Consider the following 27,776-nt stretch of genomic DNA (forward strand, 5'->3'; position numbering starts at 1 on the left):
CCCCAGCCAGGTGGGAAGGATGATAGCTCAGCTGATGGAGACCACAGAGACCCTCCCTGCCCATGAGAGCAGGGACACGGCTTTCTAATGAAGTGCCTTCTGTGCTCAGGGCAGGAGATTTGGGCCCCGCAGCCTGGCCAGCTCCCCCATGTAGAGGGCAAGGGCCCCAACCACTGCCTGCACCCGTCCCTGCACCTGGCTTCTCACCTTGGCAGACACCTCCTCATGTTTGACAAAAGGAGACTTCACTTTAGCTTCCCTGAAAATGACTACTGTCCTTTAGGGGTGTCCCACCACCACAGCCACAGGGGCCAGTGGCACCAAGAACGTACATTTCATAGGGCCACAGGCTGCACAGGCCCCGTGCATGCACACAGCATCCCCACTGCACCCCATGGGCCCCAGGCACACAGCTTCCCCACTGTACCCCACAGGTACCATGCACGTACACAGCACCCTCTACTGTACCTCTCTAGCCCCAGCATACTCACAGCACCCCCACTGCACCCCACAGGCCCCAAGCACATTCAAAGCATTCACATGGCACCACAAGGGCCCCACACACGCTCACAGCACCCACATGGCACCCTATGGGCCCCAGCCATGCTCACAGCACTCCCACTGCACCCCATGGGCCCCATGCACACACACAGCACCCATCGTGTCCCATACAGGCTCACAGCACCCCCACTGCACCCCATGGGCCCCATGCACACACACAGCACCCATCGTGTCCCATGCACGCTCACAGCGCCCCCACTGCACCCCATGGGCCCCATGCGCACACACACAGCACCCATCGTGTCCCATGCAGGCTCACAGCATTCCCCCAGACCCATGCACACACACTCCACCACCACTGCACCCCACATATCCTCACATCACCGTTATTGCATCCCACATGACCTCACACCCCCACAGGCCCCATGCATTTGCACACACTCCCCACACCACATAGAGGTGCACGTGGATCCGGACCTGCTGTGTCTGGCCATCCCCAGCCAGCCCTGGAAGGAAAAGGGACTTGGGAGGTGCAGGCGGACAGAGGAAGGGGTGAGGCCCTGCCCTGTCCCAGCAACCCCTGTGGACTGAACCACGTGGAGGTGGCAACTGCAAGAGGGGCAGCAGGGATTCTCTTCTGCCCAGCACAGATCCGTGGATGGGGGGGCCACTGGTCTTAGAGCTGACCCCGGACCGTGCCTGGCTCTGGGAGGCCTGAAGGAGAGTGGCCGGGCTCTGCCCTTGTGCTTCTCCCACCTGAGGCCCTTGCTCCCCAAAAAAGCTGGCCAGTGGCCTTCGGCTGTCCCAGGAACTGTGTAATGCAGGAACGGCGAGGCCTGGGTGTCAGCTTCACACACCCATGCTCACTGCTGCGGAACGGGTTACTGAGCTGCTCCAGGACTCAGTTTCTTTGGCTGAACAATGGGGATAAATGGCCTATTTGGTCCCAGCGGCTGTTAAGTGAGGTGACCCCTGGTGCACAGAGGAGCTCCACACACCACAGCCATTTCCCCAGCCAAAATCGCTTCCCCAGAGGCCATGGACCCATCAGTAGCCCCTCAACCCCTGGTCCCACAAGTGCACGATGAAGATGCTCAGGGCTTCTTTGGTGAAGGAGGAGTGGCTTCAGGCTTCAGCCCCCGGTGCAGCTGGCACAATGCCAACAGGCAATGCGGCCAAGGGCTGGGCTCCCATCTGCAGGCCCACCTGGGGGACGCTGCAGCACCCCAGGCAAACCGCCCACATCCCTGGAGGGTGCAGTCCACAGAGGGGACACACCACGAAACTCCACTGCGCAAAGCTCTTCTCTGTGATCCACACTCAGCTGAGCCACCACCACCAGGGCCATGGCAGCGAGTGCTGTCTGTGTCATGCACTCTGGAGCGTGGGCTGACCTGCAGACCAATAACCAAAGGCCATGGGGACCACAGGGCCAGGACTGCAGCCTCAGGCAGGCGTCCCAAGCCACCAGCAGACCCACTGACAAGGAAGAATGGCAGGGTGGCCAGCCATGTCTTGCTGCCCCTGCCCAAGAGCTGTGACTTGGAGCCAGCCTGTCCTGAGCTACCCCTGGAAGACCCCCCAGGCACGTGCAAGCTTCAGTTGGACAGCAGCTGAGCCCTGGCAGAGATGTGCCCCACAGTGAGACGGAGAAGTCCCTCTCCCTGCCTGAGCCTGGGATGCCCTTCTGGGCATGATTTCCTAGATGTTCTGTTCATGAACAAGTGTGGTGTCTGTGTCCTTAAAAACAAATTAGAAATCGAAGGCCAGGTGCAGTGGCTCACGCCTGTAACCCCAGCACTTTGGGAGGGCAAAGCAGGCAGATCACTTGGGGTCAGGAGTTCAAGACCAGCCTTGTCAACATGGTGAAACTCCAACTCTACTAAAAATAAAGAAAGTAGCCAGGCATGGTGGCGGATGCCTGTAATCCCAGCTACTCGGGAGGCTGAGGTGGGAGAATCACTTGAAACCGGGAGGTGGAGGTTGCAGTGAGCCAAGATAGCACCACTGCATTACAGCCAGGGCTTCAGACAGACTCCATCTCAAAAACAAAAACAAGCCAGAAATCCTTTTCTCTGGTCTGTCCAGCCACTGTTCCACACAACTGTCTCCACACTGGGGTCACTACAGCTGTGATACCTGGGGTTGGGTTCCTTCTCTGGGCTCCTTCTACCTGCTGGGCCAAAAGGAAGCCACAGCCAGCCCTCGCAACACAGCCACCTGACTCCTGCATCACAGGCACACAGCTGGGGGCAGAAGGGCTTGGCCTGTGTGAGAAAGACCCCAGTGAAGCGAGGGCAGGAGGCAGGACCTCCTTGGCCCTCGGGCACCCAGCCAGGGGCAGGCACTGCATCAAACCCAGGAAGAGCAGGACTCCACTTTCTCAAGGTTGTGTCCCCCGGACTTCCCCTGGCTCAGGTGAAATAGGGGGGGTCTCTACTCAGCCACACTCACAGCCTTGGCCCCCTGGCAGCCCTGTGTCCACCACCTGCCCTCAAAGGGGCTGTGGAGGCCCGATAAGAATCCACTACCTGGGTCCAGAACTCACTTGATTTTCTTCTCCGTGAGCTGTTCCAGGGCGGAGTGGCAGTCGTCCATCTCTTTAACAAACTCCAGGTTCCTCTTCTCGGCCATCTCCAGGTCCTGCCTCACCTTGTCGCGCTCCTTCACCAGCTGCTCCACCTGCCCCCTGTCACAAGAAGGAGACAGGGTCAAACAGGACCTGACCCACCATGCCAGGCATCTCTGGACCCTGTATCTTCGTCAATGATAGAAACCAGCACACTAACCGTACAGCGGGTGCTGTTCTACCAGCTGGCTCCTAAGGCAGTTTCTACAATTGCTATGCCCATTTTACAGATGTGTACACTGATAAGGGGCCACATGACTTGGCAAGGAAGGTTTCTAGCCCAGGACAACTGAGTCTGGAGCTCCCCAGCATATACCACATCCTTTAAGCAGGCCCAGGGTGTGTAGGGGTTGGTCTGTGAGCCCTCTCATCAACAGCTGGGCTTGGATCCCAAGTACCTAATCCAGTAACCAGCAGGTGGCAGGCAGGAGACCGGCCACCTGTTAGCCCCGCACGGGTATCTCAGCACCCACATAAGCACATCTTGGCTCTGGCCACCCTGACCTGATTGAGGTTCTGTGTAAATCACTGGTGGCAGCTGCTATTCTGGTGACTATTTTCAGGGGACAGGCAGTGTGCAGAGCCCTGCCCCAGGACTGGCTATGTGGCACAGAAGGGGCCTTTCTCCCTCCCTGTCCCAAGGCCAAGGGAGGGACCTGGGGAAGCCTTTCTCTGGTTCTATATGCAGAGCTGCCTGAGGCCAGAGGCTGCACTGTCAGCACCTGGACAGATGCAGTCTTCAGGATCAAGATTCTGTTTTCTGCCAATCTTTTCTGCAGCTTCAGAACACTGACAAAACCGCAAAAACAATCTTTTTGCAAATCTGCTTAGCAGACAGACTTAGTGGTCAGCCAAACCAAACAGACCTGATTAAAGGGAATGGGTTCTCCGCCCAATGTCACAGGGCACTTTGTGACATTTGAAAAGCTCCTCTTCCTCCTGCCGACAGCCCAGCCTGGGAGCCCCCTGGTGCTGGAGCAGCTGCAGGGCCCCACGTGGTGCTGGCAGGCACCTGCACCAGCAGGATGAGAGGGGGCTCAGGTCAGTCCCTTAGAAACCTTGATAAAGAGGGCTCAGCAGGGGCCCCCGACATATAGATCCCAAGCACCTCACCAAGGGGGAGGAAAGTCAGTGAGTTTTAAATTGTGTGGATGCAGACACCCCAGGTCCTCAGGCCCCATACAGTCCAGACACAGATGAGTGGCTGCCACTTGCCTGGTCCATGGTCTGGCTTGGCTCTGCTCTTGTCCCTCTGTAAGCGTGGGAGAGGCAGTGTGCAGAGCCCTGCCCCAGGACTGGCTATGTGGCATGGACGAGGGCCGACTGGTATCCTGTGTGTCTCAGACCCCCCTCCAGGCCCGCCTGGCCAGACACACTGCCACCCTCCCCAGTCCCCTGCGGCCTCTTACTGCTGGTAGCTCAGCTCCTGGCGGTAGCAGGCCAGGGCTGCCTGCTGGATGGCATTGTCCACTGTCATGAGCTCGTTGTCAAGGGCCCAGGTCAGCTCCAGAAGGTTCACCTTCTCATCCATGCTGAAGTCCAGGCTCTGGAAGCAGCAAGCCTGGTAAGCAGGAGAGGCTGAGGGACTTCTCCAAGCATACACTTTCCTGCTCCCTCCCTGACCCAGGGTCTAGAACAGGACAGCTGTTCCAGGCAACATCTGTCCCTCCTGTGTGGCAAGGTCTCTGTGTCTTGAGGTTCCACAGAGAGGGAACCTTGGGAGCCCCCGCAATGAGGCATGACCCACAGCTCATGCCACCAGGAAGAGCATGCAGAGATGGAGAGGGTCCCCACAGCAGTCCTCAGGCTTAGAGCCAAAGAGCTTTCCAGAGTTTGGCATTCCTCCCCTCAAGAGCTATGATGAATACACCTCATAAATTCAAAACAGCCGGCATTTTACTGACACAACAAAAACAGAACCACCCACATCCTAAGCCCTTTAGCTCAGGGGAGCGACAGCTAATGTTCTATCGCATTTGCTTTTTCTGCCCAAGTATTCCTGGCTCCTGCTTCCCACCTGTGGCTATAAACGCCCCACTCAGGCCAGCAGCAGGCACCATGGCAGAATGGCTGAGGCAGGTGCCAGGAGGTGCCTGGCCCAGAGTCTCCTGTAAAGTGGAGACCGACTTTCCATGCTGCCCACTCCCCTGCAGCTCCTGAGGAACAACGGCATCTTGGGAGAGGCTGCGGAGCCAGCTGGAAAGCTGTCCCTATATGAGCAAACGCTCCCTGCCATGCCACTGGACAGCACAGAAGGACAGAACCACCACAACAGCCTGAGGTTGGAAATGTTGACTGTGTTGCAAGGCAGACTTTGGCAACAATCTGTGACGGAGCGAGGGAGAAGCCACCCAGTGTGTCTTCGCAGAGCAGCACCAGCAGCTCTAGCACAAATGGGAGAGAGAGTAAGTTCTGAAAGGGCAGAGGCAAGACACCCACACTGGGCCACTGCATGCCTCTGCCCCTGCAGTTATCGCCAAATTGTGCCCAAGGCAGAGCTCCTTCCAAACTCCCAAGGCTAGGCTGAGTCCGTGTGGGAAGCCTAAGCCCATGAGGAGCTGTGGCCAATGCAAGGACCACATCTTCCCTCCCAAGCAGCCCCAGCAGAATACGGAGGAAGGGGTGCGCCTCCTGACACCTGGCCCATGGCGGGAAGGGTCTGGGGTGAGTTGGTGCCATAGAGAACAGCTCAATGAGCCAGGCAGGGGCTCCAGGAGAGTTCGCGCTCACTCTGAGCTCATGAGTAATTGCTGTGACCGTGGTGCCCAACAGACACCGTCATCACAACCAAGGAGCATCCTTCCACTCATCTGACCTTCTCGGCCCAACACTCGGGAAATGTCCTAGTCACTAAAGTCTACCTTCAAATGGATTTTTTTCACACTATCTTTGTTCTTATTTCTTATCCTTTTAAACTAAAATGTCCTATATTTTAGTAGCAAAAATTAAAAAAGAAATGTCTCTACCTGGACTTCCCTGCATGGGATTCTCTGCGCATAGCACACACCCCTGCTGGGTCCCTGGCTTGGGGTGCTCCATCCATCATACTCTGGAGCAGATGGTTCCCCAGGTTCCCTGCCCAGCTCAGGCATCACCCAGTTCCAAACCTGCAAGATCTCCCCGCCATTCTGAATCCCTTCCTGGGTCCACACGGCCAGGACCTGCTCAGGAAAAGCGAAGCCAGAGCCATCATCAATGCTGGAGAAGAGGCACAGGCTGGAGCACAGGGAGACGAGGGATGACGTCGTGGTGGTGTGGCAGCCAGTCTCCTCTGGGACCTGCATGTCAGGAAGACCCCCATAGTGCCCAGCAGCCAAAGCCTCGCACCTGTGCACTGCTGATGTGCTCTCTGCCCTCACCAGCCTGTGCTCAGGGGACCTCACAGGAACAGCTCACGAGATCATCCTCAGCTCCCAGAGGGTCAGAGGTGCAGCCCCGTCACATGACCTGTCCAAGGTCACATGACTCTACAAGTGACAAAGCTGGGATGTGCGACCAAGGCCCCCGAAACCCAGGACTCTGAGGCCTTGCACCCACATGGGCCAATAGGCCAGCCCCGATCAGCACGCCCATCATCACTTGGAGAGGGATGACAAAGTGGCTTTAACGTTCCACCCTTAAATTCACAGAGGTGGGCGCCTGGCTGCACAGAGGCAGGGGCCCAGAGAGTCCATGCTGGCACCAGGAAGGTCTCAGCTGTGAAAAGCGCAAGTGCGCTGGTCCAGGCAAGGCACACACGCCGCCAGCCCCTCAGAATGCAGCACGAGCAGCTCATGGCCAAGCAGACTTGGGGTTCGACAATGAAGGCAAGCCAGCTCAGGAGGCATTTCCCCGACCCGCACTGAGCAGGACCTGTGGGACCTCATGTTGGTCTTCTGGCCTTTCGCGGCCGCCCGACCCCTTTCCGCAGCACTGGTGCCTGAGTTTCTCCTTTGTCATTCTCACTGATATTAGCCTCACTGCAGCCTTGACCTCCGGGCTCAAGCAATCCCCCTACTCAGCAAACCCCCAGCCTCCCAAGTAGCTGGGACCACAGGCATGGGCCGCCGCACCCAGATCATTTTTAAATCTTTTGTGGGGATGGGGTTGATGTTGCCTCACCTTCTCTCAAACTCCTGGGCTCAAGTGATCTGCCTGCCTTGGTCTCCCAGACTGCTGGGACTATAGGCATGAGCCACTGTCCCCAGTCCTCATTGATTTTTTTCCCCAGGCTACTAAATTATTTACGTTTTCTTTTTAACTTAATTTATTTGAGATGGAGTCTCACTCTGCTGTCCACACTGGAGTGCGGTGGTACGATCTTGGTTCCCTGCACCCTCCACCTCCCAGGTTCTAGCGATTCTCTTGCCTTAGCCTCCTGAGTAGCTGGGATGACAGAGGTGTGCCACCATACCCCGCTAATTTCTGTATTTTTACTAGAGACAGGGTTTTGCCATGCTAGGCAAGCTGGTCTCAAACTCCTAACTTCAAATGATCCGCCTTCCTCGGCCTCCCAAAGTGCTGGGATTACAGGTGTGAGCCACCAAGGCCAGCCCTCATTGACTTTAGAGTCAGAAACCTAGATTCTCAGGTGTACCTCCCCCAGGTACAGAACAGTGCTACTGGTCCTACACCACTCACCAAATTCGGACCAACTGTAGTAGCAAAGCGGCATCCAAGCCCCAAGCAGCCCTGCCCTGGGCTCCTCAAACTGCAGAGACCCGGTATTTGTACAAGAGATAGAGCATGGGTTAGGGACACTTTCAGGATGAATCCTAGACAGATTCGATGGATCCTTCAGCAACTGATACGGCTGAGATCTATGTTCTCACTCAAATCTCATATAAAATGTAATCCCCGATGTTGGAGGTGGGGCCTGGTGGGAGGTGACTGGATACTGGGGCCGATGTTTTACCACCATCCCTTTTGGTACTGTCCTCGTGAGACCTGGTTGTTTGAAAGTGTGTGGCACCTCTCCCCTTGCTCCTGCTCTGGCCATGTGACCGTCTGCACCCCTTCACCTTCTGCCACAATTGTAAGCTTCCTGAGGCCTCCCCAGAAGCAGCTGAGCAGACACTGGCCCAATGCTTCCTGCACAGAATGCATAAGGGTGAGCTAATTAAACCTCTTTTCTTTATGAATTGCCCAGTCTCAAGTATTCCTTTAGCAATGTGAGAATGGACTGACAGAGAAACACTGCCCTCAGCAGTCCACGATGGGGAGGATGGGAGGGAGTTTTCTTGCTAGGGCGTATCACACAACATGGCTGTGGAGCTGCCATCTTTCTCACCTGAGCACTGTGTCCTATAACCCCAGGAGGTGGGCCCCTGAGCAGCCATATTCCTTACCTGAGCATTGCCTCCTGTAACCCCAGGAGCTGGGCCCCTGAGCAGCCATGTTCCTCACCTGAGCATTGCTTCCTGAAACCCCAGGAGGTGGGCACCTGAGCAGCCATGTTCCTCACCTGAGCATTGCCACCTGTAACCCCAGGAGGTAGGCACCTGAGCAGCCATGTTCCTCACCTAAACATTGCCTTCTGTGGTCCCAGAAGCTGGGCACCCTAACCACCCCCATATCACCCGTGAGCCTGAGGCTCAGAGAAGGTAACTCCCCTAGTGACACAGAGCCAGAAAAAAGCAACACTGGACCCACCCCAAATCTACGTGGTTTCAGAATCTATGTCGCGTGGCCTCCCCATGCATGTGTGTGTGCACGGCCCTGTCCAGTTCCTGGACAGCTCACTGTATGGTGAACCAGGCATGGAGGGCGTCAGCAGTTTCAGTTACCAGAGTGACAGCAGTGATCTCTGGGTTCAGGATTTAACTGTTGCATTTTACCTGGTAATGAGACCAAGGCCTGCTCGGTTTAACCTGAGTGCAAGACTCCAGAAGTAGCGCAGGCTCATGACTGAAGAGGCCAAGCTGGAATTCCTCAAGACTCACTCTGCCATCTCCGTCTTGATCTAGTTTGTTAAACAGGTCTTCAAGTTCCTAAACAAAAGCCATCATATCTCAGGCCCAACCACAGGAGCTCCAACCAGCCGCCCTCACTGGGGCCTCCCCTCCCTCCACCTCCTTTTGGTTCCAAGTACCCAACAAGGGTTGTTTTTGTCTTATTCAGACTTAAAACCGTGTAGACCACATGGTCTGTTTTCCCAAGGTGCCCCCTCCCTCTGTCTTGTGAAACCCACAGGCCTTGTTGGTTTCCATCCCACTCTGAGTGGGCGTCACCTGAACTTCCCAGTTCTACAAATGCTTATTCAGTATCTGCCAGGGCGGGAGCCTGTGGGATGCTGAGCAAGGCCAGCCCCTGCAGAGTGAGGCCCAGCAAGGACCCAGGGCTGAGAACGCCAGCAAGGTGGGTCGGACTCCCACCCAGGTGGAGGAGGGAACACAGCCACTGGGGAGTGCGGGCAGGCTCATGAGCCTCCTCTCAGCTGTGCCGTGGAACCCGGCCACACAGAGAAGGGGGAAAGGCGTCCAGGCAGAGGAAGGATGTAAGTGAAGGAACGAGAAGTACCTGGCACACCTGAGCATGGCAGGGAGTTGGTAAGGCTGGGCAACTCCATCAGAGATGGACTTTCAAAAGTGTCTGAAGTTTTTAGACTTTGGCAGAAATGCCAGTTGCCACCAAAAAATTTTAGATTAGAAAGTGATGCACCTAAATGAGTGGCTGAAGGGTAGAGGGGTTTCCAGACCCAATACTAAACCATGACCAGGGCCAGGAAAACATGGCTGGGTAGCCTGCTGTGCCCCTCACCTCTTTCTTGAGTCCCCGGAGCCCGACGCTCTGGCAGACCACAGCCAGCTCCTGCTTGCTCAGGTGCCCGCTGCTGCCCACCCCCAGCTCTTCCCACATGCCCTGGATCTGGCCTTCTGGTGTGTCAAAGGAGGGGCTGCAGGACTTCTGGGGGCTCCCAAAGTCCTCGGAATCCCAGGTCTGCAGCTGACCTGAAGTAAGGGGGAAGTCACAGTTAGGTCCTGACACATACACAGTGGAGGACGACTCAGCCTTAGAAAGAAGGACATTCTGCCCTTTGCGACAGTGTGGATGAATATGGAGGACAATACACTACGTAAAATTAACAGACACAGAAAAACACCACGAGATCTCGCTCGTGTGGGATCTGAGAAAAGGGGAACTCACAGGAGCAGGGCGGAGAAGGTGGTGACAGGGCTGGGTGTTGGGTGAGATGCTGGTGAGGGGGTCACTTTCAGTTGCAAGACGAGTAAGTTCTGGAGCCCTAATGTTACTACAGCTACTAAGGTCGAATTGCTTCCTTGAGTTTGCTAAGAGAGTCTGTCTCAAGTGTCTCAGCACACACACATAACTGGTGAGATGGACATGCTGACCGGCTGGATTGTGGTCATTATTTCACAATGTACACGTCTCAGATCATCACACTGTACAACTTAAATACATACAACTTTCATTTGTCAATCACACCTCAATAAGGCTGGAAGAAAAGCCAGCAACAGTTAAGTTTTGCACTCTAGGCTGAAGCATTTGGGGGAAGCACAACAATGCTGGTCAGTGACTCTGAAATCAGACGGATGGATGGATTGACAGACACATGGGAGCTGCAAAGCACCAAACGTGGCACTAGGTGGTCAGTTCTTGGGTGTTCATGCCACGGTTCTTTGCATTTCACTCTGTTAACTAATTTTCAAAATAAATGTTGGGAAAAAATATCTGCCTCTAATGGGGAAAATTCTTTCTGAAGAGAACCTTCTAAGGTCAGCCATGCAAGCACTTAAAAGAGGCAGAGGACTCTATTATTTGTGTTTACAATAAAAAAAAAGTCTTTTAATAAAAAGCTTAGTTTTTAGAAACTTTTCTAACTTACACAGAGCAAAGAATAAAGTGAAGCCCAGAGCACCTGCTGCTCAGGTTCCACTATGATAGCACCCTACCACAATGGCTTCTTCTCTACCTGCTTTGCCTATGGCTACGGTGTTTAGAAGTACAGATGCTCCCCAACTTATGATGGAGCTACAGCCCAACAACCCCAGAGTAAGCCGAACACACTAGCCAACAGTGGGGCAAAATCCTCTAACACAAAGCCTGTTTATGCTGAAGTGTCAGCGTCTCACGTAGTTTACTGGGCACTACTGAAAGTGAAGACCAGAATGGTCGCATGGGTGCTGAAGCACGGCTTTTCCTGAATGCACATCGACCTGGCATCATCACAAAGCTCAAGAACTGTTGAGTCGAAACATCATGAGTCGGGGCCCATCTGAGGTATCTGCAATCACAGATCTCATGTTACTTCTCCCCCTACGTATTTAATCCATATCTCTAGAAAAAAGTACACATATTCTTACATCGCCATAATGTCACTAGCACACCTAATAAAATCAACAGGATTTTCCCAAGTGCCTCAAAAATATCTTGTTACAGTTGATTTGTTTGATCAGGCACCCAAACTGCTCAGGGTGTCCTGGGCTGTTATTCCTCTGACCTCTTTCAGCCACAAGCACCTCTTCCAACTCCCCACAGCTCATGCCTTTGTAAAGAAATGAGACCCACTGTTCTGTGGAATGGTCCACATCTGGATCTATCTGCTTGCTTCCTTGTGGTCTGGTCTAATGGGATCCTCCATCCTTAACATTTCCTGAAAACCTGAGTTAGCATCAAAGCCTGACTTGGCTGTAGGCTCAACTCTTTTTTTTTTTGCCATAAATGCTTTGCAGCTGGCGCTGTGCCTCCGCGCGTCTCACTCGGGAGGCACTGGTGTCTTTAGGACTCATCAGTGGGCTCGGGTGGTGGATGGCCACTTTTGCTAACTTTTGTCTTCAGCCGCTTGTCTTCCTGATGCGTCTGAAGGTGTGGAAACAGCTTGAGAATGCGGACAGACACTAGGTGTCAGGAGAAAGTGTCTACGGTGAGCTCTGTGTCCAGCCAGCCAAGTTCCTGCATGCCTTGTCCACACCATCCAGCCCAGAGCAGGGAGATGGCTGCTTCCACCCAGTTCTGCTTCAGCGGTCTGGATCCTTCAGGTAGATGAGCATGTGGGCATGAATTACTGATCACCCTGCTGGTAGCGTGAAAGCCACCATCCCCCAAAGGAAGCCAGACTGTGTGCTCACAAATGACACTGTGAGTTGGGTTGAGGAAAACAAGAGGAAAGGGACAGGCAAGGAAAGGCCATTCCAAGGTCCCTTCCAGGCTAAGATGCCTGAAATCTCCAAGGAAAAATGTGAAAGCAATCCTGATACTGGGGGTTATTTCTCAGGTTGGCAGAAGGGGTCAGGCAAGTCCTCTAAGCTTGACATGAGTGTGTGTGCACTACTGTCTGTCAGCTCTGACCCTGTGCAAAGATTTCCGTAAGCTGCCGGGAGGAACTCCAATCTGGTCTCTAGGCAGAAAGCACTGAAAAGGTGAAAAACAGCCTCCTCCTGTGAGCCCTTCCCTTCACTGCCCTAGATCTAGACATCAAGTTCAAGGATGTAAATTGCAGTGGCTTGGCTGACTTATTCTCAGCACAAGGAGTCTGCCTGCTTTGTCTAGCACCATAGCCAGAAGCTCAGGCCCCCTGACATTTACTGAGACAGATGTTGAACAAAAAACGGCCCAGACATTCAAAGACCATGGCCCAGGGGGTGCTGTTTACTTCGGCAAAAATCCCAGGGCAGTGCCCTCTATCCAAACCATGTTTCTGCGGTCAGCCCATGTGATTGCCTGTGTTAGGAGGTCTCATTAGAGCATCCACTGACTCACACGGAAAAGCCTGGAATGACAGTGAAACTGCTCACAGGACCAAGGAACACAGACCAGTGCTATTCCCTGCCCTGCATGGTCAGCAGCCTGCCTGGCCTGCAGCCCAGCCCAGGACAAAGGGAATGGTGGGGCACCCAATCTGTGGTTGGGGTTCCCGGGTACCCCCACAGCACTGACTGGGGGCCACTGACCCTACCCATGCCTCACAGGTGCGATCCAGTGCAGCCTGCAGCCTGATGCCTTCTGGGGCAGCCTCATGCCTCCTGCAAGGGGACATCCAACGCTGCCACCCTGGTCCTTGTGCAATAGGGGGAGCCAGGGGTTGCTGGTCTGAAGAGGGCTCTCAGCATTCAGTCTGGCTCCAGCCTCTCCTCCCCAATTACCTGCAGCTCTGCGCCCCAAAGCACTAACTCCTCTCATCACCGCCTTCTCAAAGCCCATGGCAGCCTCCTGCACTCTCCTATACCTGCACCTTACACGCCTGGCTGCTATGGACCCAGCAGTTTCCTCCCTACATGTTCATTAATGCCTCCAGCCTTCCTGTTTCCTGAAGCACACGACACCCCCCATTCTTACTTCTCCCCTCTTTGCCTTCCCTTCTTTCAGCCTGTCCATGTGAGGAAGTTTGGAAAAGTGGCTTCAAACTTGACACTCTTCCCTTCAGTTCTATCCCTTCTCCTTGAATCTGGTAGCCTTGTGACAGCTTTCATCAGTAGAACGTGGTAGAAGGGATGGTTTGTGACTTTCAGGCTGACCTGAACTCAATGAGGAAATCTCAGCCCTGTTTTTGGGACCATGTGTCCTCAGGGCCCCGAGCCACCAGGCGAGAGCTGACTACCCTGAGCTCCCATGCTCTAAGGAAGCCCAGTTACGCCAAGGCCCCTGCAACTCCTCTGAGGCTGTCCTCAGCCGAGCTCCTCCACCCAGATGCATCAGTGACGCTTCATGTGATTTCAGACCCAGGCTTCAAGTGTCCCAACAGAGGCCCCGTCTGTGATGGAGTCTATCCTAAGTCTCTCACCTTCTCCAATTCTTTTTTGAGCACCACAGCCCTGCTCCTCAGAGAAGCTCTGCAGCAGCGATGTAAAAACTTGTGCTGTGTTCATAAGGGCCTGATGTGAACCTCAGCTCTTGTTCCCAAGCTCAGCAAGACCTGACCTCTGAGCCCCAAGCTGCTTTGAGGGTTGCTCGGATTATGCCAAGCCTGCTGCAAGGGTTAGCCAGGCCCCTGGCGTCACACCTGGTAGTTCCTCAGAGCCCGGCGTCTGGCTACCATGCTGATCCTCTCATGCCCACCTCCCTGTGGGGCTTTCCTCAGAGCCCGGCATCTGGCTACCACGCTGATCCTCTCATGCCCACCTTCTTGGGGGGCTTTCCTTAGAGCCCGGCGTCTGGCTACCACGCTGATCCTCTCATGCCCACCTCCCCGTGGGGCTTTCCTCAGAGCCCAGCGTCCGGCTACCATGCCGATCTCTCATGCCCACCTCCCTATGGGACTCCTCTCTTCACTCTCGCAGGCATCATGTAAGTCAGAAGTTACTTTTACGGAGTCCTCTGTTTTGCATTGTTTGCATATGTATTGGTCTTTTCTACCCAAAACACTCTAGGATTCATAATTAATGTTTCTGTTTTCTTTTTCATGTGAACGAAGTATTACAGGCAAAGACAAGATAATTAAAATGAAAAAGAAGTCCTTCTCCCCCAAAGCCTTTGTTCCTCTCCCCAGGGGAATCCCCTGGGCAGTTTTCTGCCTAACTTTCTGCCTACGACACAAGTAATGCATGTCACTCCAGAAAGGTGGCGAGGGAGCTGACGTCTCCTTCACAGCCCTGTATGTAGCTTCACAGGACCAAGACCTTGCAGAGGGTACCACAACAGCACGGACGGTCAGCCCTCCTTGGGGGCTGTGAGACTGCCGGCTGTGATGTGCTTATGTGTACCAGCTGCTCGCCACGGCTCTGAGCTCTACGACCAGATCTTATACTCCAACTGCAGAACAGATGAGACCCTGTGCTGAGGCTGCCCCTGCACAGCAGGGGAGAGGCTGCATCCAGCCCAGCGTGCCAGGAAGGAGGTGCAAGGGCAGCTGGAGATGACAGGGCCAAGCAAGGTCCTCCTGCCTGAAACCATAGGGCACACCTGCCAGCCGGGGTCACATCAGTACTTGCAGATCAGGAAGTGTGATGAGCCACATGCTCCCTTGGCCACAGGCCTCTGCCCTGGGGACTTACCTTGGGAGAATGAAGACCGAGTGACAGCCTCACTACTATGATGATGACATTCTGATCACTTCTGGAGAAGGAGGAATCCAGCGGGACACCACTCACCCCACGTATTGCCCAGGAAATTACACTTGTGGCTGTGCAATGCCCAGTGACCTGGCTCTTCAACTTTCAAAGCTCTGGGCAAAGGCAGAGAGCGCCGAACGTGAGCCTGCGGCCTTACCTTGTGCTTCAAATAATTCATTCTGAGCTTCTTTAGCACTCTCTGCCTCTTCATCTGACTTGAGACTCTGCAGAAAGATGCAGAGAGAAGGCTGTGAGTTCCAGCAGATGCTGCTGGGGACAGAGCACTAGGAAAAAATAGAGCAGGATGTTTGGTGAAGTGGGGGACGGCTGAGGATGGAATCAACCCCTCAGAGGCAAAGCCCACCCCTGCCTTGGGGCCACCCTGCATGCCAGCTGGAAGCCCTAGGTGAGCCCTGTGTGGGGTGGGCTCCGCCAAGCAGCAGTGAGGGGCTGGGCCGGGGAGAGAGGGGACACACCTTGGTTCCGCACACTTGGGGCTTCTCAACATAAACCCAGTTATCAGCAGTTGACACTGAAAATACAATCAAACACTTGTCCTAGCAGCAGAGAAGCTCGTCCCCCTCCACATGGTGATAGCTTCAGAGCCAGCACTTGAGAGAAGACAGCCCTGCAGCCAATCACTGAGTCTCAGGACACACTCTCCATACAGGACTTGCAACACGACCGCCTCTCTGCACCCCTCCCTTGTCATCCACATCAGTTTAGCAAACAGTTGCAAGGTCAGAGCAGGTTTCTGTGTCCCTTCAAAGGCTCTGGGATAGCACAGCACCTGGTAATCACCTCACATCCCAGCAGCCTTTGCAAACCTGCACCCAAGACAGGAGCGGGGGCCATCAAGATGCTGCAGTGACTACATCAGCCAACCGGAATCAAAAGTCCGCTTTTGTCCAGGTGTTGTGTATCCCCACAACTGACTGTGGAATGGATGCCTGTGACCGAGATTCCATATGCTTCAAAACTGGCGTTGGCTCTGATGGGGGAGAATCTGCACACTGGTGATAAATACTCAACCCCGTTTTCTAATGCGTTCAACTCCACCGACAACCCTAAAGGCAGCTTCCCCGTGTTCAGGTTTTGTGAATCAAAGATGATTTAAGATGCAGAATGGCACCAGCAAAGATGCACCACAAGGAGTAGATTCATTATCAGTCCATCCCTGAGGTCCAAATTTTTTAAAAAAGAACAAAAAAGGAGTAGGGCGCAGTGGCTCATGCCTGTAATCCCAGCACTTTGGGAGGATGCGGCAGGCGGATTGTGAGGTCAGGAGATTGAGACCAGCCTGCCCAACAGAGCGAGACTCTGTCTCAAAACAATAACAACAACAATAAAGAACAAAAAAGCAATGTTCTGGATTTATAGGCATTACCGAGGTGTCACATGCCCCTGAGAAAAGAGACTCTAAGATTTAAATATATTTTGGTTGTTTTTCCTCTTTGCCTCCACAAACGTTGAAAACAAATGGTAAACAAGTCCACCTGGGACCCCCGAGCTGTCACAGAAAGATGTGCTCCTGATCGAGTCCCACCTGGCAGAAGCTGGTAGCACAGAGAACGGGAACCAGGAACCTTGTGCTCCTGATCAAGTCCCACCTGGCAGAAGCTGGCAGCACAGAGAACGGGAACCAGGAACCTTGTGCTCCTGATCGAGTCCCACCTGGCAGAAGCTGGCAGCACAGAGAACGGGAACCAGGAACCTTGTGCTCCTGATCAAGTCCCACCTGGCAGAAGCTGGCAGCATAGAGAAAAGGAACCAGGAACCTTCTGGAATCCTTGAAAATGGTTTGACCTAGTCCATGATTAACTCACAAGCTGTGGACCTGCCGCATGGACATATTTCTTAACGTGAAACTCCACGAGACTCTGGCAGCCATCTCCTGGGCCCAACCCCCTCTTCCTGGTGACCCTTGTATCCTAGGCACTTGCAGCAAATGACCCAGTGAACCCGGGGGATAGGTGGTAACTCCCAAGGCCCCAGGATGCGGCTCATACAGGTCAGTTCTAAGTGCTGGGCCGCAGTGTATCTAAGTGTTTAAGACAGGTGCAGGTGGGACTGGGGTTTGACACACCCACACTCCTGACCTCGAGGCGGTTTCAAAAAGGCATCTTCCCTTTTCTACTCTTAGCACATTGACCCTTCACTCCTATAAAGCCATAAACATTGCTGGTGGTGGTATCAGGGAAAAAGAGAAACAAAGGATTTACGCACAAATTCTCTACTGCACCAATTCAGAAGGAGAGAATCCTGTGGCCAGTACTGTCCGAAAGACAACCAGACCCAATTTAAATGAAATGGCATTCCCCAGAGTGACCAAGCTTCTGGTGATTCAGGGTGCCTGGGAGTGCTGCTGCCCTCCCCATATCTCATGATCATGTGCTACGAACAAGGATGAAGGGAAGCATTTGTCATTCCCAACACTGGGCAGCTGGGGTGGGAGACGGGCCTGACCCACCTCCACACTCTCCAGAGATGCTGAGCGACGGAGCTGACTTTTCAGGCTGGCCTGGGTTTGCTGCTCGGGCACATGTCTGGCTTCTGTGGCAGCGTCAAACAGCTCAGGCCGGCTTCGACGGCCGTACCCCTTAGAGCCACTCACATACTTTGGTGGGATGGCACAGGAGGCAGCTGGGAAGAAAACAGGAAATTTGGTGGCAGTCCTTTATAGCAGTTCCTGGCCCATGCAGGCAGCAGGTGCCCTATGAGAAGATGCACACTCAGCACCGAGTGTGCCTCCCAGACAGGTACTGCTCTGCACACAGAAGAATCTGGAAAGACATGAGCAACAGTGAACAATGACAATCCTATGACCTTGAAAGGGAGACTGAGAAAGCGAGTGTGGGGACAGGAGGACTTTCCCCTAAACTCTACAGGCTATTTACACTTTTTCAAGCGTATTTTGCTTTTATGTAATTAAAGACTAACACAAAACCTAGCTTTCCATGCAAAGGAACAATAAAACCGCCAATAATCCAAGAACATAGAGCTGCTGATCACCTGACTCTCAGTGTCCTGAGTGAACATACTAAATATAAGGTGACATTCCCCAGCTGACAATAATGCAAGGTGACCAGATAATCTCTCATCCCACTGGGACAGGGTCATCATGGGTCTTATTAACAATCACTCCAAGACAGCGTGCACCATCAAGGAGTAGCCCCGCACACTCTCACCAGAAGGGTCAGAGCTTATGGGAAGTTAATACGGTTTGTGTCCCCACCCAAATCTCACACCAAATTGTAATCTTCAGTGAGTGTTGGAAGAGGGGCCTGGTGGGAGGTGGATTTCTCAATTGCTGTTCTCAGGACAGTGAGTTCTCACGAGATCTGGTTGTTTAAAAGCGTGTAGCACTTCCCCCTGCTCTCTTCCTCCTTCTCCAGTCATGTGAGACATGCCTGCTGGCCCTTCGTCTTCTGCCATGATTTTGAGTTTCCTGAGGCATCCCTAGCCTGAGGAACTGTGAGTCAATTAAACTTATTTTTTAAAAATAAATTACTCAGTCTCAGGTAGTTCCTTATAGCACTGCAAGAACAGACTAACACGGAAAATTGGCACCAGGCGTGGAGCACTGCTATAAAGACACAGGAAAATGTGGAAGCAGCTTTGGAATTGGATAGCTGGCAAAGGTTGGGACAGTTTGGAGGGCTCTGAAGAAGACAGATGTGGGAAAGTTTGGAACCTTCTGGAGACTTGTTAAACTGATGGTGATGTGGACAATGAAGTCCAGGCTGCAGTGGCCTCAGGTGAAGATGAGGAACATTCTGGGAACTGGAAAGAGGTCACTCTTGCTATGCTCTAGCAAAAAGACTGGTGGCACTTTGCCCTTGCCCTAGAGATATGTGAAATTTTGAACTTGAGAGAAATGATTTAGAGGAGCTAGTGGAAGAAATTTCTCAGCAGCAAGGCATTCAAGATATGCCCTGGCTGCTTCTAACATTATATGCTTATATTTATGAGCAAAGAGATGATCTCAAACTGGAACTTGTATTTAAAAGGGAAGCAAAGTGTGAAAGTTTGGAAAATGTACAGCCTGGCCATGTGGTAGAAAAAAAATCCATTTTCAGGGGAGGAAGGAACTCAAGCCAGCTGAAGAAATTTGTAAAAGTAAAGAGGAGCCAAATGTTAATATCTAAGACAACAGGAGAAATGCCTGGCAGGCATTCAGCCCTTCCCATCACAAGCTCTGAGGCTGAGGAGGGAAGAATGGTTTCATGGGGTGGGCATAGGACCCCACCTTGGGACACTGCTCCTTATGTCCCAGGTGTTACAGCTCCAGCCATGGATAAAAGGGGCCAAAAACATCTCAGGCTGCTATTCCAGAGGGTGCAAGCCACAGGCTTTGGTTGTTTCCATGTGGCATTAAGCCTGCAGGTGGATAGAGGGCAAGAGTTGAGGCTTGGGAGCTACCACATAGATTTCAGAGGATGTATGAAGAAACCTGATGTCCAGGGTAGAAGTCTGTTGCATGGGTGGAGCCCTCATGGAGAACCTCTATCAGGGCAGTGCAAAGGGAAAATGTGGGGTTGAAGCCCACAAAGAGTCCCCACTGGGCACTGCCTAGTGGAGCTGTGAGAAGAGGGTCACCGTCCCCCAGACTCTAGAATGGTAGATCCACTGACAGCTTGCACTGTGTAACTGGAAAAGCCACAGGCACTCAACACCAGCCCATGAAAGCAACCACAGGGCCTGTACCCTGCAGCGACACAGGTTGGGAACCCACCCCTGGCATCAGTGTGGCCTGGATGTGAGACATGATGTCAAAGGAGATTATTTTAGAGCTTTAAGATGTAGTGACTGCCCTGATGGGTTTTGGACTTGCATGAGGCCTGTAGCCCCTTTGTTTTGGCCAATTTCTCCGTTTTGGAAGAGAAACATTTACCCAATGCCGGTATCCCCATTGTATCTTGGAAGTAGATATGTCATTTTTTATTTTACAGGCTCATAGGCAGAAGGAACTTGCCTTGTCTCAGATGAGACTTTGGACTTGGACTTTTGAGTTAATGCTAGAATGAGTTAACACTGGGAGAGTTTTGAGAGGGCATGATTCTATTTTGAAATGTGATAAGGACATGCATGAGATTTGGGAGGAGTCAGGGTGAAATGATATGGTTTGGCTGTGTGCCCCACCCAAATCTCATGTTTAATTGTAATTCCCAATGTTGGAGGAAGGGCTTGGTGGCCGGTGATTTGATCATGGGGTAGATGTGAGTTCTCACGAGATCTGGTTGTTTGAAGCTGTGTAGCACCTCTCTCCTCACTCGCTTCCTCCTGCTCCGCTACATGAAGACATGCCTGCTTCCCCTTTGCCTTCCACCATGATTGTTCCTGAGGTCTCTCCAGCCATGCTTTCTGTACAGCCTGTATAACTGTGAGTCAATTAAACCTCTTTTTTTCATAAATTACCCAGTCTCAGGTAGTCCCTTATAGCAATGTGAGAACGAACTAATACCAAAGTATTAATAAGGAATAGGACCATTTAGTTGAGGAAAGCTTTTAAATTCTAATTGGAAAAGAAAGAAAAAGCAAAACAAAATTGAAACAGGTGAAACAAAGCACAAGTTCTAAAAAATAGCTTGGTGTTTCTTTGGAAGCAATGTCAACGTGTCCCACAGGTTGAGACAGTTAAGCTTAGATGCAGCCACCTTCCGTGTTCCAGCACAGATGGGAAAACACAAGATCAGGGGACCAGGTTGTCACCTCTTCAAGGTGCTCTGATATCTCTGATCGTCCTCCAAGGTCCTGTGCCTCAGGGATAGTAAGGAGTAGGGGGCCTTTCACATCTTAGAGAAGGAAAGAGTGATTTGGAGCAACTCACACTTCACCCAGGTCAAACATATGGACAGTGAAGGGGCTGACTATGAACCCAGTGCTTCTCTTCCCACTCCAAGGCTCCTTACCAGCTCTGCAACCAGCAAGAGGAAGCAGGAAGGGGTGACCACCAGCACACAGTAGAAAGAGCAGGGTCCAGCAACAGTGCCCTTACAAGGGCCCCGGTCTTCAAGCTGGAAAACCAGGACTCAAATCCTGGCCACTGCTTATTAACTGTGGAATGGTAAATGAATCTTTACCTGGGGCCTCAGTTTCCTCATTTGAATAACAGGTATTGTGAGTAATGCCACGGGATTTCTATGAGGGTTAAATGGACTCTCTGTAAATGTACACCAAGTTCAATGCCATGTGCTCACTCAGAAGACTGTTGTGTGAGCCTGGTCCCTTGTGCTTTACCAACCTCTGCCCCCAGCTCCATAACTTAGCTACTGCACCCCTCCTGACCAGGACACCCTGCTGTGAGACACGAGGGAGTGCTCCCTCTGTAACACACTAATCAATACCACAAACATGACACGCCTGCAAGAGGGAAAGAGCCACCCCCACTTCACACCCTCCTGACACGGCACCGTCTGCAACCAAGAAGCAGGCTGCCACCACCTCACCACTCCACGCCTGGGTAGCCCTCCCTCCAACCTCGCCCACCTGTTACCATCCTGGCACTTGAAGCTGGAACCAAGGCCAGGTGGCTTTCCCAAGGATGCCACTTCCACTTAGGGACACAGCCTGTGTCCCAGCAGCCCTGTCCCTATAACAGAATTCTGATCAGTCACGTTAGCACAGTGCAGTGTCATCATTCATGGCAGGCACAGCATGCGTTATTATATGACACCGCTTCACAAATAAACAAAGGAAGAAAAAACACCAAGTGTTTTTTCCAAGTCCATATAGCTTAGGGGTGACAGAACGTAAGGTAGAGTTTTCAGAATTGCTGGATTCTTTACACTCCAAAAGTAAACAAACAACGAAAAGAAACTACAGTCAACAGGAGGAAATCCTCTTACCTGATTCCAAAGAACTACTGTCTTTATCTGAGGGGCGAACACCAGCATTTGATGACAACACAGTCACAAAACCTTCCTTAAATTCCTCAAAGTTAACCTGGGTGAATTGAAGGTGAGAGAGGACAATGTCACTTTCAACAGATCACACATTTCATGAGCAAATCTTTTGGATTTTCTTTCAGATAGAAACGTATTATTATTGCCTTTTAAAATGAGAACATACATGGTGTCAAATGTTTACTTAAGATTTTTAAAAATAGAAGAGCATGACAAGGAAAGTAAAAGTGGATGATAATCCCACCTCCAAATACACTAAACAATTTTGTAAATCAAACAACATAATTAGAAAACAAAGCACAGGAGAGAGGGATCTGACAGCCATGAAACGTTATACATAAGCCCACAGCGTCCCCAACGCCACCAGCACTGCAGAAGGCCCCTCTGCCACGACCCTTCCCCACACATCTCCCGGCTTCTATGGCGACACCTTCCTCCCTTTTCTAGACCTCATTTGCATGCACGCCTGAAGCTTAGTTCCACTTGGCGTCTCTGCGTCCTCAGAAGTTTTGCTATAATACCTGCCTGAGGAGGGGATTGCTGGGCCATAGAACATGCACATTTATATCCCTTGGTGAACTGAACATTTCATTATTATAAAATGCTCACACTCTATTTTTTTTTTTTTTTTTTTGAGACAGAGGTTCGCTCTTGTTGCCCAGGCTGGAGTGCAATGGCATGATCTTGGCTCACTGCAACCTCTGCCTCCCAGGTTCAAGCGATTCTCCTGCCTCCCAAGTAGCTGGGATTATAGGCATGCGTCACCAGGCTTGGCTAATTCTGTATTTTTAGCAGAGACAGGGTTTCTCCATATTGGTCAGGCTGGTCTTGAACTCTCAACCTCAGGTGACCCGCCCGCCTCAACCTTCCAAAGTGCCGAGATGAGAGGTGTGAGCCACCACACCCGGCAAAAATGCTTTAATTCAGTAAAGCTCTTCAGCTTAAAGGCCAGTTTCTCTAATATCAAGAAATTACTCCGGCTTTCTTTTGGTCAGGATTTACATGATATTATCTTTTTATTAAACTTTTAATTACAATTGTTTATATCCTTATGTTTTAGATGTGTCTCTTATGAACAGTAACAGTTGTATTTTTTCCAATATGACAAATTTTATCCTTTAACTGAATTATGTAGTCTAATTACATTTATGTGATTACTGATTTACAGGATTTAACTTGACCATTTTTGACTTGCTTGGTTTTCTCTCTCCCGCCTTTGGAGTCACTATTTTAGGATTTCACTTTTCTCTTATTAATTCAGATGTCATGGCTGGGCACAGTGGCTCATGCCTGTAATCCTAGCACTTTGGAAGGCCGAGGCAGGTGGATCACTTGAAGTCAGGAGTTCAAGACCAGCCTGGCTAATATGGTGAAACCCCATTGCTACTAAAAATACAAAAATTAGCTGGGGCTAATATGGTGAAACCCCATTGCTACTAAAAATACAAAAATTAGCTGGGCGCACTGGCACATGCCTGTAATCTCAGCTACTTGGGAGGCTGAGGCAGAAGATTACCTGAACCCTGGAGGCAGAGGTTGCACCTTTGTACTCCAGCCTGGGTGACAGAGCAAGACTCTGTCTCAAAAAAAAAAAAAGTTATAGAGTTTATTTCTATTTTTCTTATCAATCACCCTAAAATTACAACATCCATTCTTAGTTTACCAAAGTTGACTATTAATCAAAACTTTTACCTTTTTCTATAATAAAACAAAGCCCATGAAATGCATTAGCTCCAGTTACTGCACTCCCGACTTCAATGCCTTTGTTATCAGGTATTTTATTTCTATACGTTTTAAACCCTCACAAAATACTATTTTTGGTTTTATATAATCTTCACTTAGAATTATCCAAATATTTATTCTGTTTTTCATTTCTTCTTACATTTCTAACTTTCCATCTGGAATAATTTTCCAGCTATTTAAAATACATCCTTTAGAACTTTGTTTTCTTGAATATGCCAGTCCCAAACTTTTTGTCTAACATGTTTTTATTTTATATTTGTTTTAACCAGAGAAATAGTTTATAACTTATAAATTATCCTTTTACAGTTACCGCAGTAATTTTATATTTTGTGTCCAACAATTCATATCTCACATCTTTGTGGGTCTGTTTCTACCTACCTTGACTCTGGGTTTTGACATATGTTTCTGGGGCCCTTTGAGGCCCCCAAGGCCTCAATTTCATAGTTGTTTACTTAAAATCACATCTCAGGGAAAATGGACTTCTGTGTGCTAAGCTTACCTCTCTATGTACTTAATTTACTACACTTTCGTTTTTTGTTTTTGACACAAGATTCACTTTATCACCCAGGCTAGAGAGCAATGCCGTGATCATAGCTCACTACAGCCTCAGTATCCCAGGGTCAAGTGATCTCCACCTTGGCCTCCTGAATAGCTGGGTCTACAGGTGTGCACCACCACCTTCAGCTAATTGTTTTTTATTTTTAGTAGCGACAAAGTCTTGCTATGTTGCCCAGACTGGTCTTGAACTCCTGAACTCTGGCGATTCTCCTGCCTCAGCCTCCCAAAGTACTGGAATTCAGACCTGAGCCACCACGCCCAGCCTATCACAGAGTTTTCTGACTGGTCATTTCTCACTGATTTATTTGTTCTTTACTGTTTTCAAAATATTTATTTTTATTATTTTGTTCAGTTTTTCTGGTGGTCCTCCTTGAAAGCTCGGCCTGGGTTCGCACAGTTGCCACCATTAGAGCATCTGAACTTCTTCCTTTTTTTTTAGGGCTGCAAAAGATTTCAACAAATGGAGCTACCGGGATTATTTAACCAATTCCATACTGGAAAAGCTGTTTCCAAACTTTTCCTGTCTGAATCAACGTTAGAATGCATACCTTGAATGTGTGTCTTTTCACATAAAGACAGATACTGAGTCCTTCCTCCTTGCATCTGGTATTGTCTAGCACATAATAAGTTTCCAAAAGATAGTTGTCAAATACTAGATGAATAACAAAATTAGAATTTTACTTGTTTTAATCACAGATCCTCTTGTGTCTTTGATAATAATTACCAGCTGACTTTCTGCCATCCATCAAAGAGCACTGGGATCTGGTGGCCCAGTTTGGTGCCATTTTAGTCTGACACCATCTTGACCATGCTTGTCAGTTTTCCTGTGTCCTTCTCTAAAGCTCACAGAAGGTGAGTGGCAACCCCACATATTCAGGTATTTCACCAATAGGATATACCACCCCAACTCTGCATGATCACAAAGTAAAGGGGCTGGTGTGTGTGATCTAGAAGTACTTTCAACTTCAAATTACAATTGTCCCACAGTATGCCTGGGGGATTGGCTCTAGGACCCTTGGCAGATACCACAATCCACAGATGCTCAAGTCCCTTGTATAAAATGTAGTATTAGCATATAACCTACACACATCCTCCTGGATATTTTAAATCAGCTCTAGATTACTTATAATAGCCAATACAATGTAAATGGAAGAAAAGAGTCTGTATCTGCTCAACACGGATGTGACCATCCATTTTCTTCTGAATATTTATATGACAGTACAATATAATATATATGTAACACACACATATGTATATGTGTTTTTTTGTGTATAAATACTAGAGACAGGGTCTCACTCTGTTGCTCAGGCTGGATTACAGTGTCACAATCACAGCTCAGTATAGCCTCAAACTCCTGGGCTCAAGTAATCCTCCCACCTCAGCCTCACAAGTAGCTGGAATTACAGGTATGTGCCGCCACACCCAGCTACCTTTAAAACTTTTTTGTAGAGACGAGGTCTCACTCTGTTGCCCAGGCTGATCTTGAACTAGGCTTAAACAATCCTCTCATGTTGGCCTCCAAAAGTGCTGGGATTACGCGTGTGAGCCACCGCACCTGGACTGTTTCACATTTTTATAATGAGATTTCTGTATCAATAACTAACATTTATATAATATCACATATGTTAGTTACTACAAGGACTAGATATGTAGTATTTGTTTTTTCTGTTTTTTTTTGTTTTGTTGTGTTTATTTTTTTGAGATGGAGTCTCACTCTGTCGCCCAGGCTAGAGTGCAATGGCGCACTCTTGGCTCACCAAAACCTCTGCCTCCCAGGTTCAAGCAATTCTCCTGCCTCATCCTCCCAAGTAGCTGGGATTACAGGTGCACGGAACTACATTTGGCTAATTTATGTATTTTTAGTAGAGACGAGGTTTCACCATGTTGGTCAGGCTGGTTTCGAACTCCTGATCTCAAGAACCGCTTTTATGGGTTTTTTTGAGATGGAGTCTCGTTCTGTTGCCCAGGCTGGAGTGCAGTAGTGTGAATCTCAGCTCACTGCAACCTCTGTCTCCTGCATTCAAGCAGTCCTCCCACCTCAGTCTCCTGAGTAGCTCAGTAGTCTCCTGAGTAGCAGTAATAGGCACCTGCCACCATGACTGGTTCAGTTTTGTATTTTTAGTAGACACAGGATTTCACTATGTTGACCAGGCTGGTCTCGAACTCCTGACCTCAGGTGATCTGCCTACCTCCATCTCTCAAAGTCCTGGGATTACAGGATTGAGCCACCACGCCTGGCCTGGATATGTAGTATTTCAATCAAAAAGCCAATTCATTCTCCTGGATAAAGTGTTTATCTTGGTTTTAAGACTCACTGAAATCTCTACCATTTGGTTTATTGTAGAAAAACAGAGACACCTATATGGATATTTCTGGCTTGACAGCTGCTTCCCCTAAATCTCTGTATGATGTTCCACCTACAGGGGCTGTGGGAGCTCTGCCCTATCTGTGGGATGAAGCAGGGAAGCAAGCAGAGTCAGAACAGAAAAATCGTCTCCCATGACCAACCATCTCGGAGGAGACAGGATCAAGTGAGAGAGAGGTGAACACTGGGCACTGCAGTGGCGGCAGGGTGCTCTCGAAATGTTAGAGAGAGAAGAGAAAGGATAAGGTCAGAGTAGAGTCAAGAGCACTCATGTAAACATAGTTACTTCTTAGTTTGTCTAACAACTGACTTGCTTTCTGGGAACAGAAAATCATGGCTATAGGAGAGAATGGAGCTGGGACAGACAGAAGGATGATGGCTAGACATTCGTGGCTGTTCCAGGGGGGTTGAGTCAGAAAGGGCCTGGCTCCTGCAACCGCTTGTGGTGCCCATCTTTCTTCTCACACCCTCCCCACACACATATGAGAAGCCTCAGGCTTCCTGGAAGGAAATTCTGTCTCAGATGGGCCGCTTTTCAGGATGTGTGTGACAGGTTTCAAGTCAGAAAGCTCATGTAACCCAAGCAGATGTTTTCTCCTTGTTAATGTTCTAATACTAATCATGGCCATGCTGTCGTAACTGAATGTTTCTGTACTGTAAATACAAAGTATAAAGTGAAGAAAGCCTTGGGAATGACGTGGCTTATCCATCACCAGAGCCTGCAATCTGAACGTGGACCTAAAAGTTACTCTTTTGTTTGGGAATTTTCCAAAGTTTAATTTCTAAATTCTCAATTTTTCAAAAATATCAATTCAGCAAGATACAGACTCAAATTTAAAATATATATATGTGTATATATAGTATTTTTAGTAGAGATGGGATTTCCCTATGTTGGCGAGGCCGGTCTCGAAAACTGGACCATCTGTCTGTACTACTTAAATAACCAGAGCGTTGATTTTTCACAAATGTGACTTTTGCTCATCTAGGTCCCAAACACAATTCTGGATGATATCAAAAGAGGCTAGATCATTATTTATCAATAACACATTTGCCTTCTTAAGCTCATTTTAAAAGGCAGGAATAGAAAA

General features: G+C 50.3%; 1 protein-coding gene across 50 annotated transcripts in view; it reads right to left on the reverse strand.

The window, feature by feature from the left end:
- The window catches only part of NINL (ninein like), a 136,995-nt gene that overhangs the window by 42,812 nt on the left and 66,407 nt on the right, over positions 1-27,776 (reverse strand). For 19 of the 50 annotated variants that reach the window (XM_078371556.1, XM_078371549.1, XM_078371540.1 and 16 more), the window contains 8 exons: positions 21,966-22,062; positions 17,588-17,760; positions 15,275-15,341; positions 9,869-10,059; positions 8,947-9,099; positions 6,238-6,408; positions 4,540-4,676; positions 3,050-3,190 (listed from right to left, as the gene is read on the reverse strand). In XM_078371556.1, the coding sequence (XP_078227682.1) occupies positions 3,050-3,190; positions 4,540-4,676; positions 6,238-6,408; positions 8,947-9,099; positions 9,869-10,059; positions 15,275-15,341; positions 17,588-17,760; positions 21,966-22,062 (1,130 nt within the window). Of the gene's footprint in view, positions 1-3,049; positions 3,191-4,539; positions 4,692-6,237; positions 6,409-8,946; positions 9,100-9,868; positions 10,060-15,274; positions 15,342-15,593; positions 15,650-17,587; positions 17,761-21,965; positions 22,063-27,776 lie in introns of those variants that run through there. The other 31 variants (XM_078371545.1, XM_078371532.1, XM_078371546.1 and 28 more) reach the window with 8 other exon arrangements.

This window comes from Callithrix jacchus, chromosome 5, assembly GCF_049354715.1.
Source record: "Callithrix jacchus isolate 240 chromosome 5, calJac240_pri, whole genome shotgun sequence".
NCBI lineage: Eukaryota > Metazoa > Chordata > Mammalia > Primates > Cebidae > Callithrix > Callithrix jacchus.